Here is a 19,003-nt window from a genome sequence, read left to right as displayed (position 1 = left end):
CTGGAGATGCAGGACAAAGATAACAAACACAAAGGAAAAGGCTGACGATCGGCCAGAGATTGACCGCCTCCTATGGCAGCAGGAGAAAACCTCCCTGCTGGAGGAAACTCAGAAAACATGTGCCTCCTAGTATGTGGCTCAGCTTGATAGGCAAAGATGAGAGAACATCCTTGTGGCTGCTCGGAAGATGGCTGAGCAGCAGTTGGAGAGTCATTGCATCGAGTAGCAGGAGGAAGTGAGAGAGCTCCATGGGGACCCAACTGGAAGATCTCAAGAAGACGAAGATCAAGGAGAAGTAGCAGTACAAAAAGCTCTTTTAACGTCCAGCTCCAGAATACCACGCTCTGAACAAGAAAATGCACGCAAACACACGTTTGTCCTCGTATTCTTATAAGGATTGATTGGAGGAAACAATCTTAAACCCCAAAAAAGTAGATGGTTGTTTGAGAGTTAACACTTGATTCTACACTTGGAAATTGAGGCCTTCTTCACTTAACGCTGTGTTTGATTTAAATCAGGTCCAAACACTGATGGTTTTATATTTATTGCATAACTGGTACGTGTTAATGTTTCTCTTAAAGGGGAACGCTACCCAAATTAAGAATTCTGTTCTTTCCATTGCCGAGGAAAGTTCAATCAATATTTGTGAACATGAGCTACTCTCTCTCAGAGCCAGGAATCTGAGAGGAAAGTCTTAAACTTGTGATGTCAGGGGCTTCAAAGTCTGGAGCTGCTCCACAGACAATGAATGGGAGACTGATTTTGTGGACCCACTGAATGTTTGTTTTCTTTTTTATACTTAAATGAGGTTTATTCTACTGTAGTGTTTTCAGACCTGACACAGAAAATGTACCCATATACTTAGAGCATTAGGTGCTCCCAGTGTCATCTATAACACCTTTCCCAGTTCATTGTCTTTGGAGCAGCTCCTTGATGACAGAGTTTTAGCACTCTATTTCTGGGATTTGAGAGAGAGCTGTTTGTGTTTACTGATATTTTGGGACTGTTGTAGACCAACATGTATGAATTTTGAAATAGGCGTAGTTCCCCTTTAAGACAAAATCATCCTTTGCAAAAGCTTTGCTAACATAAAGTACATCCTTTATCTGTCATATACCAGTAAAGCAGAGCAGAATTGAATTAACTGAACAGAGACACACAGACACAGAGAGGGTCAAAGAGAGGGAACAGTAACCTTGAGAGGCTTCATCCATCTGTATTCCATGCTGTATTACTGGATGACGTAGCACCCTTACAAAAATACATTTCTTATATGTTGGTTCAAATATAAATATACATATTGTGTCTCAAGTTGGTCATCCAAAGGAAATGATTCAATTAAAAACACTTGATAATTTCTTTTAATGACATTTTGCAGGTTTATTACGAGTCAAAAGTGGCTTAAGAGTGGTTTATTTAGTGTCACAACATCTTTGAAACACAGCTACGATCAAAAGTTTCATGGCAAAGAAAAGTATCAGAATATTTGAAAACATAATGAGGAAAAAAATAAATAAAATGAAATAGTCAAAATGATGGCTATCAAAAGTCGGCCGTTAGGTCAGTCGCTATCACACATCGCTGAATGCTAATAATAGACCAGAAAATGTATAAATTGTTTCATGCAGCATATACTTGTTGCCTCGTGTCGGCTAATGGCGGTCCATTAAAGTGGTTAAAAGGGAAATGCATGCTTAGAAAAAAAAAAGTAGGGAGGGAAAGTTGAACCATGGATTCACAGTGGAGTCTTACCGATAGAACTCAATGTTATATTGAAATATTGTTTCTTTAACAGGAGTATGTACTGTGTGAGTGTGTTTGCAGGCTTTTGCTACACATGGGGGTCATAACAAGCAGTAATCACCTCTGAATACATTTTCTGACCATTTTAAAGAGAATGAACAAAGCAGTTACTGCAGCACACGCTCATGATCATCCTCTTGTTGAACAATGTGCCACTCTGCTTACACCAAAAGTTATTTTAATAAATCATCTCTGCAATCAAAGCTTCTATTGTTTGAATATGCTGAACATGATGCCAGGTTTAATCCATCGTCTGTTATTATGGTCTGTTTTCAGTTGCAGACATTGTAAATGTATGGACTCTATATTTTCCCTGGTATGATAAAATGTCTGAAATAAAATGTTAAAGGAAATAACCTGAAAACTTTTAAATTAGTTAAGTCCTCCAATCTCATGGCATTAAATATAGATTTTGGAAGAAAAAAAAAATCTCAAAAACTCTTGTGTCATGGAATTTCACTATCACATTTTACAGGCCTGGAAAAGTCATGAAATTTTGTTGTTCGTAATGAAATTGTTGCAGTAGTCTACCATGGATACCCTTTCACATGATGTATATATTGAAATATATATATATTGGGGGCGGCAGTAGCTCAGTCCATTGGGACTTGGGTTGGGAACCGGAGGGTCGCCTGTTCAAGTCCCCGTCCGGACCAAATATGGAGCGTGGACTGGTGGCTGGAGAGGTGCCAGTTCACCTCCTGGGCACTGCCCAGGTGCCCTTGAGCAAGGCACCGAACCCCCCAACCGCTCGGGGCGCCTGACCAAGGGTAGCCCCCTCACTCTGAGATCTCTCCACTTTGTGAATGTATAGGTCCCGTTTGTGCATGTGTGTCTTTCGGACCTGTGTGTAATTGACAATATGATTAATAAAGTAAATAAACTATAAACTATAAACTTAAACGTAACATAACCGCAAATTTATTTTCTGTAGCTGTCGATGTAACGTTTTGTTTTCCATCGTATAGGCTTCTTCATTTTCTCCCCATGCTCCATCTCTCCCTTTATATTTGCCTGCTAGCTGAAATTATGAATGGACAGAGTTTGAATCTGATATGTTAGAAAAATGCCTGGAAAGTGGGGCAAGATATTAAAAAAATAAAATTACAACATAGGTAAAACATATATTTATCTATTTATTTTTTCATTTCCTTAGGTGCAACCAAAGTCCATCGTCAGGTTTAGAAAAAACATCATGATTTCACTTAAAATTCACACACGAAATGAACAGCAACTGAAAGTCTGGAGCCTGTTTGACCTATCAGCGACCTCTTCCACCCTCCCTATGCGGACTGTCTTGCTCGTTATATTACAGTAGTTGCCGGCAGTGCTACAAACTGCTGCCACTCGGTGCATATCATACCGCCACAAGAGGTGCCTCTGTGCATCCGTCACTGACGCCGAAGAACAGGCTGCAAGAAGTAAAGCATCTACATCAGCAATTGTTTGCCATTTGTAGCTGAGAGATGACCATGAGAGTTTACAGTGACATCATATTGGTTGAGAGATGACTGTGACTCGGATATTGCATCACTTTGACTCCCTACACGCAGACGTCCTCAGGCGATGCTGCAGGCTCTGATCCATCATGTTGGGAAATGTAGATTTCAAAGACTGTTTTGCACCGGGATGTGTGTGACACTGAATTTTAAATGTCACTGCCAATTAAACCTCACAAATACACATAAAAACGTTGTCTAACATCAAGTGCTTTTTGTTTTCCAAAATCTCTCTGGAGCTGTTTCACCACCACCCACAATTTATTGAAAGGTTTCCAGCAGTGAGCAGCTCCTCCATCTCCTTTGTGCATTGTGGGAGAATTTTGTCATTTTTTCTGTGTGAACACAAAGAAACATAATAAAAGAAAATGTCAGGAGAATAGCGATATCTTCGACTTACAGTACAACCTTAAACACTGTCTCTCTCTGTCTAGATTCTACTGGGACCTGTTGATGTTAATGCTGATGATGGGGAACTTAATCATCCTGCCAGTGGGCATCACTTTCTTTAGAGACGAGAACACTCCCTCGTGGATCATCTTCAACGTGGTCTCTGACACTCTCTTCATGGTCGACTTGGTTCTCAACTTCAGGACTGGCATCATAAAGGAAGACAACACTGAGATACTGCTGGACCCCAGGTCAGTAGAAGCATTTGTAAGGAGATGATTATGTATGTGTGCACGGTCGACAGTATCAATACAGCAGCTCCGTCTCCATAAATTTAAATTTGCTCTTCTGGCCATCTGCTGGGTTTGTGTGGAGACAGTCCGTGTGTGAGATGTGAAAAGGTGACGGGGAGCCGGTGGCAGAGCTTTGTTCATGTTCCAGTTGTGTTCCTGTTGAATATTGATGAGAATCGCTTTATGCCAGCCACATGTTGGAATCACTTCCACAAGGCTCAACTGCCAAATTACAAATGTCAGTGCTCCTCCATCCTACTCTGACTCAGGGCGATCCGCCAGAAGTACCTGAAGAGCTGGTTCCTTGTGGACTTTGTGTCATCCATCCCGGTAGACTATATCTTCCTGATGGTGGACAGTCTGGACTCTGAGGTCTACAGGACAGCCAGGGCGCTGCGCATCGTCCGTTTCACCAAAATCCTGAGCCTGCTTCGACTGCTTCGCCTGTCCAGACTCATCCGCTACATCCATCAGTGGGAGGAGGTGAGAAACAGTGGCTGGGAACAGAGAAAATAGAAAGGAAAGAGATAAATGTGTGAAAGAGTTCAAAACTCAATTGATATTTAATGTGTGATCAAGAAACAACCTCGGTGGGTAAAAAATAGAGCCAAATGGTTTCAGATTTCCTTCATTTTCAGGCTGGTTTTGTGGATTTGGAGCTAAATGTTTTGCCTGGGGCACGTCGTGTATTAATGATACTCGTATACATTTCTTCCCTGTTCCAAAACCAAAATCAAACCCTGAAAAGTGTAGGGTTAGCTAGCTAGCTACTGAAGATATAGCCTACTGAATGTACACACATGCTGCTTTTGCTTTTTAATGATTATAACAGTGGAACAAAGACTGACCCTGCTGTACAGGAACCAGTGAAGGGAAGCAGGGAAACTTTGCTGATATTCAACCAGCTGTGTGTCATCAGAGTGTGCGCAGATGAACGTTGTTTGACTTCACCCCCAGAGATCCCTGCCCATCTGGTGGCTGGCAGCACATGGGGGCTAGGCCAAACACGGTTCATCTGCACACACTGTGATGCCACACAGCTGGTTCAATATCAGCAAAGTTTCCCTTTATATTCATTGTCTTGTGTGGCGATCAGCAGTGATGTGGTGGTTCACTTTTACACTGTGATCTGTAGCTTATAGTTCGGCTTTAGCTTCTAACTATCTTTGTCTTTTTAACCTGTTGTTGCTGCTGAGTCAGTTTGACATCCTGGATATATCCTTCAAACACAGACTGTAGACCCCTCTGTCTGCTTCTCTCTGCAATCACTGTTTCATTTCTCCAAACATATGATAATATTTCGTCAGGGAGTGCAGTTAGTTACAGTGTGGGCTCCACGCTTACTCCGACAGCTTGTTAGACCATCACAAAGAAATGATTATCTTTTTCCAACCTCTCCAGGTAACGAGTATCATTAATACACGACGTGCCCCAGGCACAACACTTAGCTCAAAAGCCACAAAACCAGCCTGAAAATGAAGGAAATCTGAAACGATTGCATTAGAGTCTATGGAGCACAGCTGTGTTGTTGCCCGATGCTACGTTATGATTGACCAGTCTGTGTCCGGGGGTGAGATGAAGGGTCAGTTGTAACATTTTTTTTCAGTGTTTGGTTGTACTAAAGAGCATTATCATTCATATTATCACAGTTAACCATAGCTGTACATGCACTGTGCTAACTAAGCTAGCAGCTAGCATTAGAGTTATCTTGACCCTCTTGTTCAGATGTGGTCACTTCTGACTCCAAAAGACCAAAATGACGACAGCCAAAATGACTCGAGGCTTTAAAGTGGGAGACCACAAACCAGTGGGTGAAGTCACAGTGGCTACGCCCCTTATACAGTCTATGATGGGTATGACTCACCACAAGCCTTTCACTTGCCAAATCCTGTGGTTTTAGAATCAAACACATTTTTTTTTTAATGTTGTGCCAATGAGCTGTAGGACAGGCCTCATTAAAATGCAATTTGAACAAGTTTGGAATGAAATCCTCATGAAAAAGAAATCTCACCTGCTCTCTCCATCCTTTTATTTATCCTACCTGCATCCTCATCTTCCCCTGTGCTCCTCCTCAGATTTTCCATATGACCTATGACCTTGCCAGTGCCATGGTGAGGATAGTTAACCTGATCGGTATGATGCTGCTGCTGTGCCACTGGGACGGCTGTCTCCAGTTCCTGGTCCCCATGCTGCAGGACTTCCCTCCTGACTGCTGGGTTTCCAAGAACCTGATGGTGGTGAGTCTCTTACCAGCCGACTGCATGTACGTGACTGCAATTTTTAATATGTTTCAGGTGATGATTTTATTGTGCGGAGAACAAAGAAAAGGACACGACATTCAGTTGAGTGAAATGCACAAAGCGCTATCTCAGGCTGTTTGAACAGTGTGCACAATATTTATTTCACATGAGTGCAAATCGCAGATTCAGAAAGGCTCTGCTTCTGGTTATCTGTGTGTGTTCAGAGTGAGAGTGTTTATCAGATTTGACATTGTTTGCGCTTATCTGCGTTAATTGGCTCATGCAGCAACATGTCCAGTTGGAATAAGATTGACTATCATCATCATCATCATCATCATCACCAAAATAAAAAAGATTTTCCAATTAAAAACCTCTGCAGAGTTCAGGTGGAGGCGTGAACATACACAAACACTCGAAGGCCTGGGGGAGCTGCTGGAGGGTTCGTCCCCGTGCATGCAGGCGTACGGACGTGGACGCCCATGAACGCACACAGATACACAGCTGTATGAATAGCTGACTCATGTCTCAGCGGTTGCCTGGGTGACTGTTGCTAAGCAGGCTGATGCTTGGATTTTCCCCAGAGAAAGTCCCCTCATCCGTTAGACCATTAACATCTTAGTATAATTGGACTTAAAACAGAAGGGCGGGCACACACACACACACACACACACACACACACACACACACACACACACACACACACAGAGCGAGGCTGCTCTTTTTTATTTATAGTCTTTAGACATTTATTAAATAATGCAGGGCGACTGGCTTCTTATCGTCTGTGTGGTTTTAAATGCTCTGCAGCCGCTCTTTTTTGAAGCAAAGTGGGTTTTGACAGTTAAATTGCTCTGCTGCTACATGTTATGATCTCAGCTATATTTTCTGAAATGGTGTGGCTGAGCGCCTCTGAGGGGGGAAAAGCTGCTGTCACCTGACTAAAATAAGAACAATCCGATATTGCAGCAGCTTGTTAATTAACACTTGAAACTTGTTTTTACTCCTCCTGTCACCCACTGTGTCTGCCTCCCACTCACAGAATGACACATGGGGCGTGCAGTACTCCTATGCTCTGTTCAAAGCCATGAGCCACATGTTGTGTATCGGGTACGGTGCCCAGGCTCCAGAAGGGATGACTGATGTGTGGCTCACCATGCTCAGTATGATCGTAGGTGCTACCTGCTACGCCATGTTCATCGGCCACGCCACCGCTCTCATCCAGTCACTGGACTCCTCACGACGACAGTACCAGGAAAAGGTGAAACATGACGCTCATGTATTTATTACTGCGTCCATTTGTCCCGCTATATTTTCTATAGTCTAGCTATATAGTTTAGCTATATAGAAGTGGGACCAAGTCATTGTTTTGCAAGTCACAATAAGTCTCAAGTCTTTGCACTCAAGTCCAAAGTCATGAGAGGCAAGTCCTGAGTCAAGTCCCAGTACTTCAGTTTTGAGTTTCAAGTCCTAAAGGAGTCATAATGTGCTCTTCACCAAATGTAATGCCATTTTAACAACAGCTTAATAATATATTAAATTTGCATAAATCATGAAGGTTTTTAAAAATTGTATTTCTTTATTAATTGTTAATCTTCGGCTTGCATGTTTTGCATACTGCAATTTTTTGGTTGTTGACCACCCATAGTTTTTGTACACTTTATCTTTGGTAACATTTTCATGAGTTATTCATAGTTTCCTTCTGCAACTTGACTGAATGTTGAATTGTTTCAAAGAGGATCATCAGGAGAATTAAGTGTCTGGAGTATGACTTGAAGTCATGTGGCTCAAGTCCACACCTCTGATCAATTCCTCTTTTAGTCTACAAAAAGTCAGCCATCACAAGTTTCCAGAGCCCAAGGTGACAATAGTCAAAGACCCAAACATGCTGAGTTTACAATGATATAATGATCTTTATATTTACAAAGCAGGAACCAGTGAATGTTTGGCATTTGTGGTTGATAAACGACTTAAATGATAATCAGAATCAAAACTGTTCTTGAATAATTTTCTGTCAAAAGTCAAATCTAGGTGGCGCCCTGGTAGCACACCGGGTAGAGCATGTGCCTCATGTCCTGTAGGCAGTAGTCCTTGGCAGTGGTGCAAGTTCTGCATGTCATCCCCTCTCTCCTCCTCCTTTCATATCTATCTGTCCGCCTGTCCAATGAAGGCAAAAATCAAAAAATAATCTGAAAGAAAAAAAGAAAGAAAGATGTATTGGTTTCCATCCTGTGGCTCAGGATCCACCAAGGTGGTTACAAGATGCTCCTGAGGAGTCTCAGGATGATGAATGGGATAGGACAGACTCTAAAACACATTTCTCCTCCTTCGATATATAAATTTTCTTTGACCTCTCTCAAATAGTTTCTTTTTCTTGTCAAATACTGTTCAGATTTTTCCTCTGAATGCCCTGAAAAATACAGGAAAAAATAGGGAAAAAAGGGAAAATCATTTTAGTCTCACTTGTCACAACTTGGCTGTGTCTCACATCACTCTGTGTTTACTATCTAGTGCATTCACTGTCTGCCATTTTATTTGTCCGTATTCTAACTATAAAATATAGACAGTATATACAGTAGTTTTCCTATAATTTCCTTTGCTTTTTGTGAACAAACCCACAATCAATTTCATCCCATTTTATGGACTTGACGATTAAAGGTGTTGTGACACAAGTTGTGAAATGTAACAGCATTATGTCATTAAATTACAAAATAAATATGATTGTAATCTGTTACAGTTAATGAAAAAAATATGTAATTAAATTACAGTTAATTAACAAACATTGGTAGTTATAGAAGGGTTTCATTTGAATATATATTTGTTAGTAAAAAGCTTTTATGTAGATGAGCATCCATATTGTTGCATACACATTCTGCACAGGAATGCTTTCTCTTGGCTTTCAGACAACGCCAGTCAACAAAGCCGTCTGGACAGATTTTAATGCAGCATCATTAAGATGGATGGCTCACAAGGAGCTCTCTGTGTTCAGACAGGGTCCATTCATTCAGCAACATGCGCTCAAATTTCAATCCGTTCAAAACCCAGTAATGGTCCAAACTGAAAAAGACATTGTAATGGTGGATTTCGACTCTAAATGCAGTCATAAATCATTGGCCCAATTTTTTTTTTATCAGGATACTTTATCATGTTTTATTTTTTCTATCTACTACAATGGACAGAGAAGCTCAACGCAGAAACCACCTAATAGTAAAACTGACAATAAAAGGTCTCAAAAGACCCCTTTTCAACAAAAAACACATGTTTTTTTTTCAGTTTTCTTGAATGATTAACTCAGATTTAGGAATAAAGTGATACTTTAAAACACACTGTATAATTATTTTGTTTTGTATTTTTCATCACTATCAAGAATATCCTCAATTTCTGGAGTATCTCTAGAAAACAGCATGCTGAAAAAACTTGCTGAGATGAATATTGTGTGTACGTAATCAATAAGATGCATTATAAACTGACTGTATCATTAGAGAATTAAATCTGAACAGTATTCCCTATTTAAACAGTATTTCCCCTGCTCATTTTCCTGTGTCATTCAGATCCACCAACATTAAAAGTTATACATTTTTATATGATTTTTTTGACTTGTATAAGTAATATAACATCTCATCTTTACTTTAAACACAGTTTAAGCACAAATTATGTTCCTTAACAATATGAAAATAGATTGAAACATGCCTTGTGCGTCCTCCTTGCCTCACAGTCCATGCTTGTTAAAAAAGGGGTGCGGCTCTACAGCAGTCGAGAGGATGTGAAACACTGTGATTAGCTCATAGACATCAAATAAGTCTGTGCACTGGGTGGAGAGATGACAGTAATCATAGATCTAGACAGTCTAGAAAAGATATGTCCATTGTTTAGTGTCATATTTGTTTGTTTATCTTGTTTGATTTGCACCACCTCTAATCTGCCAATCAAATCAATGCAAATTGCTCTGAGCATTACCACAGCATGTGATTGATATCAGATGATTTGGCTGTGCGCTCTGCCTCCTGCCTGTCAGTGTATGGAAAGCTGCCCTTTTCTCTACTCTGCTTCTCGCTGGCCTGTTGCAGTACGTGACCTTCCTCTCTGCCTTCTCACAGCAGTAGACTTCACTGTTCATAGCATTCACTCCTTCACAGAGAATACCAGATATTCTGTGCTGTGCTGCTGGGTACATATATGGAGTTCTGCAGATGGGCATGGAACACTTATTATGTTGTCTCTTGCAGTAGATCTTTCCAGCTTCATTGCTTAGTTTGAAACATTTGTTAGAAAGGTAATCAAATGTAATGAGTCACATTACTTTAATGAAGAAATTAAAATAGTTACATTACTTATTACACTTTTAACTGCATTTCTCAGTAGCATGGTGGTAACGTCACTACTTTCTGAGTGAAATAGCTTTTCAGTAGTGAAGCTAATTAACTGACCGAGTAGTGCAGCAGCCGTCCATGAAAGTTACAAGCTATTTTTCCTCAGGAAAAGCTCTGAAGTGCAGCAGACGTTTTTCCTGCAGAGGTCTGGATAAAGTACGGACAATAGAACTGAGGATAAGTTATTCGCAGGACATGTTCATGTGCTAATGTCTGCAAAAAAAGAAAAGTTTTCATTTAGGTCTGTTGTTTTTATTGTTTATATTATTATCTTTTAATTTTTTATGGTTTTATCGACCGAAAATTATATTTTGGAATTCTGTTTTTGAATTACTGACACAGCCAGAGAGATGACTGAAAGAGGCCAAGAAAGAGAAATAGGCCGACTGACGATGTCATGTTATTGGAGGGCATGTTTAAATGTCATAAAGTCTTACAAAAAGATTTAATAAGTCTGTCATTTTATAATTAACAGTTTAAGTGAACATTTTTTGCTTGCCTATTCTTATCACTGAGAAAGTGTCGATTTGACATAAATAAGAAAATAAAAAAATGCCACTTTCTTGCAGCTTAGCATGCTACGTTTCTCTGGAGGTAGCTTCAGTGTAGTGAAACTTCATTTTGATGTGGATTAACTGGTAGCTTAGCTCTTAGCTTGCCCAACACTGTATGTGGAGTAGTGAAAGAGTGAAGGCAGGAGAAAGATGTCGAATGCAGCCGTATGTCACCTGTGACGAGGGGTCAAACAAGTTTTAAGTAGAAATGTGCCAAACAGGTTGGGAACCAGTTGATAAATCAATGTACTTATGGTCTTTCTTTTAAAGTGAATATGTTTGTTTGCAGTTCCCTGACCTGTGCATGTGTGTGTTTGCAGTACAAGCAGGTGGAGCAGTACATGTCGTTCCATAAGCTTCCTGCAGATGTTCGGCAAAAGATCCACGAGTACTACGAGCACCGCTTCCAGGGGAAAATGTTTGATGAGGAGAACATCCTGGGAGAACTCAGCGAGCCGCTTAAAGAGGTAATAAATTCACAAACACTGACAAATCAACACGTGCAGACCACAAACGCTCTGTCCTCCTGCAAATCTCTCCTCTGTCCCTTCTCTCTTTATCTCCTCTTCCTCTTTGTCCAGGAGATCGTCAGCTTTAACTGCCGCAGCCTGGTGGCTAACATGCCACTGTTCGCCAATGCTGATCCCAACTTTGTGACTGCCGTGCTGACCAAGCTCCGCTTTGAAGTGTTCCAGCCTGCAGACTTCATCATCCGTGAGGGCACAGTTGGACGGAAGATGTACTTCATCCAGCACGGACGAGTCAGCGTGTTGACCCGTGGCAACAAGGAAACCAAGCTGAGCGATGGGTCTTACTTTGGAGGTGAGAACATGCAGAGTTGTCCAGGAAGGTACAGAGGAAGAAGGTACTTAAATATGAAGGTGATAGTGGTTTATGATTATGCAAAGTACTCTATGGTTAATTTATCTCACTGCCTGTTCTCTTTTTCAGAGATCTGTTTGTTGACCCGTGGACGGAGGACAGCCAGTGTGCGTGCAGATACTTATTGTCGCCTGTACTCTCTCAGTGTGGACAGCTTTAATGAGGTGCTGGAGGAACATCCAATGATGCGACGTGCCTTCGAAACTGTCGCAGTTGACCGACTGGACCGTATCGGTAAAATGGATTTCTGATTAGCTCATACATTTCTCCCACCATCTCATAAATGCAGTGACTCACCATTTTCCATTTAGCTTTCTAATTCTGCAACGACCTTGCCCAACATTATAATAATCCGTCCTATTCTGCTAAATTTCTCAGGCGCTTTGTCCTCAGCTGAAAGGTCAGAACTCATCTTTGAAAAATAAAATGATGAAATAATAAAGGATGAGTAATGTTCTCAGTGAAGAACAGAAAAACCTTGAGGCTAAAACCTCAGACGTTTCTTATGTGTTCAGTAAACAACTCCTACAAAGTAGATGTTTTCAATCTTTCACGCCTTCTATTTCTGGAACTTAACTCACACTTGGTATCATATCTTCATTCGTCTTTTCCTCTACAGGCAGGAAGAACTCCATGCTCCTGCGGAAGTCCTCCCAGGGTGGTTCTCTGGGGGGCAGTATGGGTCGTGGTGGAGGTCGGGGTGGAGGGGGTCCAGGAGCAGGAGGCCTTGCAGCAGGCAGTCTGGGTTCCTGTGACAGCATGCTGGTGCAGCAGATTGTCAAACACGACAGCATGCCTGCCATGCAGGACGCCATTGCGGCCGCTGCTGCAGGAAGAAGCGTCATGGGAGGAAGTGGCACGGTGTCTCCACGGCCACGCCCGGTCATCTGGGCGCCGCTGGTCCATGCCCCCCTGCAGACTGCTGCTGCCACCAGTAATGTAGCCATCGCCCTCATGCACCAGCAGCAGCAACAGCAGCAGCAGCTCCAGCAGTTGCAGCAGCAGCATGCGCTCGGAGGTGCTTTCTTCCTGCCTTCCCCTCTTATTTCTCCTTCTCCCTCCTCCTCTTTCCCTCTGTCTCCTCCTCGTCCTCCTGTGTTACAGCCCCTCCGCCCCTCTGTGAGCTCTCTTATTGGGATGATGACAATGGGAGGGATGGGAGGGTTAGGAGGATTAGGAGGGTTAGGAGGGATGGGTGGGATGGGTGGGATGGGTGGCTTGTCCCCAAGAGGATTTCCGGCCTCTCCTTCAACCATGGGCCCCCCTGGTGGGTTGACATCGCCCCCTGTTGCTAAAACTCCACCGACACCAGCCTCCTCTGTCCCGACTTCAGTCCAACAAGGCAGACCTCTTCATTACAGCCTCCGCCTCCAGGCTGATCATCCCACAGTGATTGCTGGATCACTAGGAACCCCGACTGGTGCAGGGCCACCAACTCCACCCCTCCACAAGATACCTGCCACCAACCCCTCTGCTGCTTGTGGTGCCCCCTCCGATAGCAACACTTCTGTGATGGGCCAGCAGGGAGCGAAAGAAGCTCTGTTACGTCACGGAGGACCCAGCTCTCAGGGTCTGCCAGCGCTGGGCAGACTCACCCAGGAGGCCAGGCTGCTGTCGGCCTCACAGCCCACTCTGCCTCACCGCTCCTGGGCTGGAGTGCAGCCTCACCCTCCTCTCCACAGGAAGGCCTCTGGTGGTAATTTGCTGGCGGCTCCTTTCCTTGCAGGGCAGTTAGCCAGGGGAAGCAGTGCGGGCATGCTGACCTCAAACGTTCCAGTACAGCTGCTGACAAACATACCGTTTAACGCACAAACACAAGCACAGGCCGCAGTTCCTATTCAGCCGGCGTTAGCACAGAATCTGCCCACACAATCTGCCCCTCATGCTGCCTCCATGCCCGCACCTACAGCTGCACACATGCCTTCTGCAGCTTCCTCCTCCCCTCCGAAACAGACCCCGCTTTCCTCTGCTGCCCCTTCACCTGCACCCACTCCCTCATCTCCTACACCAATACTCTCTCAGACACCTCGTCCTAAACCAATCCCAATGCCACCCTCTCGCTCCTCCTCTCCTCCTCCCTGCTCCACCCCTCCTTCAACAGGAACAAACCCGCTGTCGCTCTCATCAACTCCTCGTCCCAAACCAATCCCTACACCCTCTCCCCGCTCTTCCTCTCCCTCTCCCTCCTCCACACCGCCTCCATCATCTGTTACTACCCCTGTTCCACTACCTCAAACTTACGGGCCCAAGTCATCTTTTACCTCCTCTTCCCCCCCATCCTCTTTGATCACCTCCATCCCACCACGACCCCAGAGCCCCCGAGCCAAGGCATCCAACACACCTCCTTCTGCCTCACCATTGTCAGGCCCCAGTCCCGCCCCAACCCCAATCCCTTCTCCAATACCGACTCCCACACAAACTACCCGCACCCGCACTTCCACCCCCGTTCAGACTCCTACACAAGCCATGACACCTGTTACTCCTATCCCTGCACCTTCCCCCTCTCCTATGCCTGTTACACCTGTCCCTTCACTGAGTAAATCCCAGAGTCCAACCCCTTGTCTCCAGCCCACTGTCTCCAGCTCGACCCGAGCCCCCCCTTTGAGCCAGATCCCAAAACAAACCCCAGTCCAATCTCCATCTTCTTCCCCAACAACAGCTGGCACTAGCACTCAACGTAAAATAACTTTCTCAGTTCATCCTGTGAAGCAAATCCCGTCCGTCCCAACACCAAGCCCCACTTCAGGCTCCGATCATTCCACCAAACCAACCCCACCGACACCCTCATCCTCTGCAACTTCATGCTCCATTAAACCCTCATCTCTTACAACCACCTCTCCCCCCACCACCACCGCCGCCACCTCTTCTAGTGCCCAATCTGCCTCTGCTCCCTCCCCTAAACAAATGCCAACCACCACAGCTGCCCCCACCCACTCCTCAAAACTCAGTACACCCTCAACCCCTGCCCAGACCTCTCAGGCAGCCACCACTACACCCACCCAGTCAGCACATGCAGCCACTCCTGCCAACACCACCTCACCTAAAGGTGGGAAAAAAGACCCACAGCTGCCACTCGCCAGAAAAGACTCAGAAGGACTGAGACACAAACTGCCTGCTAACATGTAAGAAAAAAAAGGAAGAAAATCTCACAGGATGTTGATGTTGTGGCCGGTGCTGATTAGCAGAGCCATGGATAAACAGAGTTGTGTCCGAGTTGGAGCCAGACATCTAATGATGTCATGTGGACAGGTCCATCTTGTTTGCATTCACTCTAGGATGTGATTGTCTTAGAACATCAGGTGTTTGTGTGACTCTCAACCAAGCCATTGCTCGAGGACTGTCTGGGTGTGTCGGTGCAGGCGATGGTAGAGTCTGAAAAACCATCCAAATGTATACATACATATCTGTGTTAGTGATTGTTGGAGCAAGCGGGGGAGCTGAAGTGGAAACAAAACACACGGTGAAATGGGATGGAAGCAATAGCGGAGAAAAAACGAAGTCTCCATTTTCTTGACAATGGAAGCAGCAATACATGTGAAACCTTTGAGAGGGAATTACCTTGACAATAACAATAAATGTGAGAAAATAATAATCGTTCTGCTGTTGGGAAGACCGTCTCTTGTGATGTCCGTTTCAGGCAATAGAGCAGACACTTCCGGGTTTCCAGCTCCAACTCCCTCTTGCCTCCCATTCTGCACCAAAGTGTAATATTTTCTCATCAGAATAATAATAACGATAAGAATATAGAGTTTAAAAATCACTGTAAAGTCGATGCTCATATGAATTTGAATAATTAGGAGCAGTCCACTGGTAGTTTTGTTGTCCCAGGTGTGTGGTGTTTAGTTTTTTGGACAAAAGTTTTAAACCTACATGTTCACTCTGACGATTTCTGTATATTGTGTTTTGTTTTTTTTCTGTGTGACAGACAATACTGCTCTGCTGTGCACCGTGGCTCACTTGATTTTCATCCCACCCAGCTCCATGTACTGTAAATACGTGCCTCTCTGTGGGTCTGTTGTAAGCTTCCTCACTCCTCAGCCTCTCTGTCTTTCATCTCCTCTCTGTCTCGCCGCCTTTCATCTGATTTCACAGCCGCGGTCGCTAACTGCTTCTTTGGCGCTCACAGACTCTCTCCCTTTCTCTCGGTTTGCCCGACACTTTGCTCTGTGCGGCCATCAGCCTCATGTTCAAATGGCTCTCCCTTCCGTCGCCCCATCACACTGTTTCGGCGCCATTCCCAGTGATGTTTGATGTTTTGTGTGGGTAGCAACGAGACTTTTCTGTCTTAACCCTTGATACCATGTTGCCTAGACTATATATTAAAGGACCAAATGTTTTATTTTTTATTTATCACAGCTTTAGCTTTTGAACAGAGAAAAAAAAGCTAATTATGCTGTCACGATGAGGATCCTGAGCGTGGTGTTGAAGGTGATGATTATGATTGTGATTATGATGATGATGATATTCTTGACAACCATGACAGTGATGATGAAGGTGTATATCTGGATGTAAGAATAAAGCAGATTTAGATATCATCTTGATGGGTGTGTTCAGGTATGAGCTTGTGTTTTCTGTCCTGTGTATGTGTATATTTAATTAAACTGCTGTTACCTTAAAGGTTCTGTATATGACACTCAGAGCATTTATATAGCAGCAAGCAATTATTTGCTATGTGATATGGAGTAATGGCATCCTGAGCAGAGAGTGAAGTCACGCTCTGAGTGTAATCCGAGCTTCTCTGTGGTTTGTTGTGGTAAGCCATTCTGTGTGTATCCCACTGTCTAGCTCATTGCCACTGTTTTGCTCCGCACTCATACGTTGGCGTTAGTACAATGTCTCAGAAGCATAGCAACCACCCCCCAGTTTCCCCCGAGGTTAACACTATTAGCTCTGTCAGCACTGTTGCTGTTGCTTAGTGCTGTTCATGGAGTTAGCACCGTTAGCTGCTAGCCGCCTCCTCAGCCACCTCCATGTTGAGTGCTGTGTACAGACAACCTATACACTCTGAATTTTGCATAGAGCCCCTATATCAACAGGCTGGATATGAAAGTATTGATTCATAATTCAACTTAAACTTGAATGTTGATGACTTGGACATTTCCAGAGCAGACTTGAGACTTTTAATTTTTTCCAATGTGGTTGCTTTTGGTCTAGTTTGTTCAGTGGCCTTCAATATGTTAACATTTTAGAGATTTAAAGCTCCACTCCTGGCGTCGATTAAACCTCTGGTATAAAAAGATTTCCGCACACTTACATCTATGCAGTGTTTCACTTTATTGTTGGGGTTTCGGTCTCTTCGACCTTCATCAGAGCATATATACGGCAACAATGGACAGGCTCTGTCCACTGCATAGATGTGAGTGTGCCGAAATCTTTTTATACCAGTCTGGATTTATTGATGTTTCCAGCACCTTGACAAGACTAAGCTGGGTGGAGCAGTGATTGTTCTGCATCATTTATTAAACCCCTAAAAACGTACCTCTGCTCATCCAAATTAGATATTTGGAAGTTTTTTTCCATTAAAAAAAATCCCTTCACGCCTTAAAATGGCTTACAAGTGGGGTATCAGTGGCTTAGTGGATAGAGCAGGTTCCCCATGTACAAAGGCATTGTCCTTGCTGCAGCGGCTGCGAGCCCGACTCCAGCCTGCGTGTCATCTCCTCAGATACACCTTGTTTTGCTGTAGCATTATTCTACTGATATGAAAAAGCCTCACCCGGCAAAGAGACAGGGTTGGTTCCTTAGGTTTGTGACATATGAAACCCTGGCTGTCTGAATCTGTGTTTTCAGACTCAGTGGTGCTCTACAGTTTTGGTGAAAATGCTCAGCCATGATGCTGACTTATGACAGATCTTATGACAGATATTACTTATGACAGATCTTGTACTTGATTTTCATTGTAGGGGGTCTTTAAAACTGACATCCACGACTAACCATCCCCAAGAAACCATTACAACCACTAAACAAGCTGTTATTAATGTAAAAGAAAGTGCTGGTTTACCAGAATTATGAACAAAAAAAACAAAACAAAAAACAAACAAACAAAAAAATGATTTTCTCAACTCATCTCCATAGTATTTAAAAAAAAAAACATGGCACTTTTTATTCAGCACTATTTCATAAGGAAAAAGAACTTATCATGAAAAGTGTTTACGGAAAGGTTTATGGATTGTCGGGAGTCTAAAAATATAGAATCCACATATTAAATACCTGTCATCTGTAACTTTTTTACAGACCTTTTTGAATTTTAAACTCCGTACGGACTGTGAAAACCCTTAAATTCACGGGGGGAAAAATTAAGGATATGGATATAACCTCATTGACATCAGTGATAGCTATTGCCCTGGTTTATTAAATTCACCTCCATTGTCCTGGAGAGACAGAAATCATGTGGACTATTTGACTATCTGCATGGCCTGAAACCACCATGCAGCTGTGGTAGACGTATTCAGATGAGGAACTACTGCCACAGAAATCTGTATGCAAATAATCTTTGTGAAATCTTGGATAATTTTACCACTTTGTGCCTTGACCAATCTGAGAAGCTGCTGTCTGAATTGTGACAAGAGACTCAAGACAATCTTTTATTTTCGAGCCAAAACTGCTTAAAATGCTTTAAAAAAATACAATGATTTCATTTTATCATATGTTTTAAGATCTAATCTTTAAGATCTTAATCTTAAAAGTACCAAGTAACTATGGCTGTCAAAAAAATGTAGTGGAGTAAAAAGCACAATATTTATTAGACTTACTAGAAATAAGTAGTAGAAAATGAGAATACTCAAATGTACTTGAGTAATTGTTTACTTTCCACTGGTGCTACTGTGGCTTAGGATTTGTTGATTCTGTGATTTGAGTGAACTGATCCTTTAATTTACATATTTCATTTTAGTTTGGACAGATCACCAGGATACTGATCACCACCTGAGACTCCACTTGGACACGACCCTGATGATTCATATTTGGACTTGTTCGTGA

At 43.1% G+C, this 19,003-nt stretch overlaps 1 protein-coding gene across 1 annotated transcript in view; it reads left to right on the top strand.

The window, feature by feature from the left end:
- LOC126391776 (potassium/sodium hyperpolarization-activated cyclic nucleotide-gated channel 2-like) overlaps positions 1–16,482 on the top strand; it is a 29,119-nt gene extending 12,637 nt beyond the window's left edge. The window contains exons 2-9 of the mRNA XM_050046710.1: positions 3,737–3,943; positions 4,255–4,468; positions 6,061–6,222; positions 7,262–7,480; positions 11,464–11,610; positions 11,725–11,965; positions 12,095–12,259; positions 12,645–16,482. Coding sequence (XP_049902667.1) covers positions 3,737–3,943; positions 4,255–4,468; positions 6,061–6,222; positions 7,262–7,480; positions 11,464–11,610; positions 11,725–11,965; positions 12,095–12,259; positions 12,645–15,151 — 3,862 coding nt within the window. The 3' untranslated portion in view covers positions 15,152–16,482. The remainder of the gene's footprint in view (positions 1–3,736; positions 3,944–4,254; positions 4,469–6,060; positions 6,223–7,261; positions 7,481–11,463; positions 11,611–11,724; positions 11,966–12,094; positions 12,260–12,644) is intronic.
- Positions 16,483–19,003: the final 2,521 nt, after the last annotated feature.

The sequence above is a fragment of the Epinephelus moara genome, chromosome 6, assembly GCF_006386435.1.
Source record: "Epinephelus moara isolate mb chromosome 6, YSFRI_EMoa_1.0, whole genome shotgun sequence".
Taxonomy (NCBI): domain Eukaryota; kingdom Metazoa; phylum Chordata; class Actinopteri; order Perciformes; family Serranidae; genus Epinephelus; species Epinephelus moara.
The sequence above is the reverse complement of the archived record's forward strand: the minus strand, read 5'-3'. Positions and strand labels throughout refer to the sequence as shown.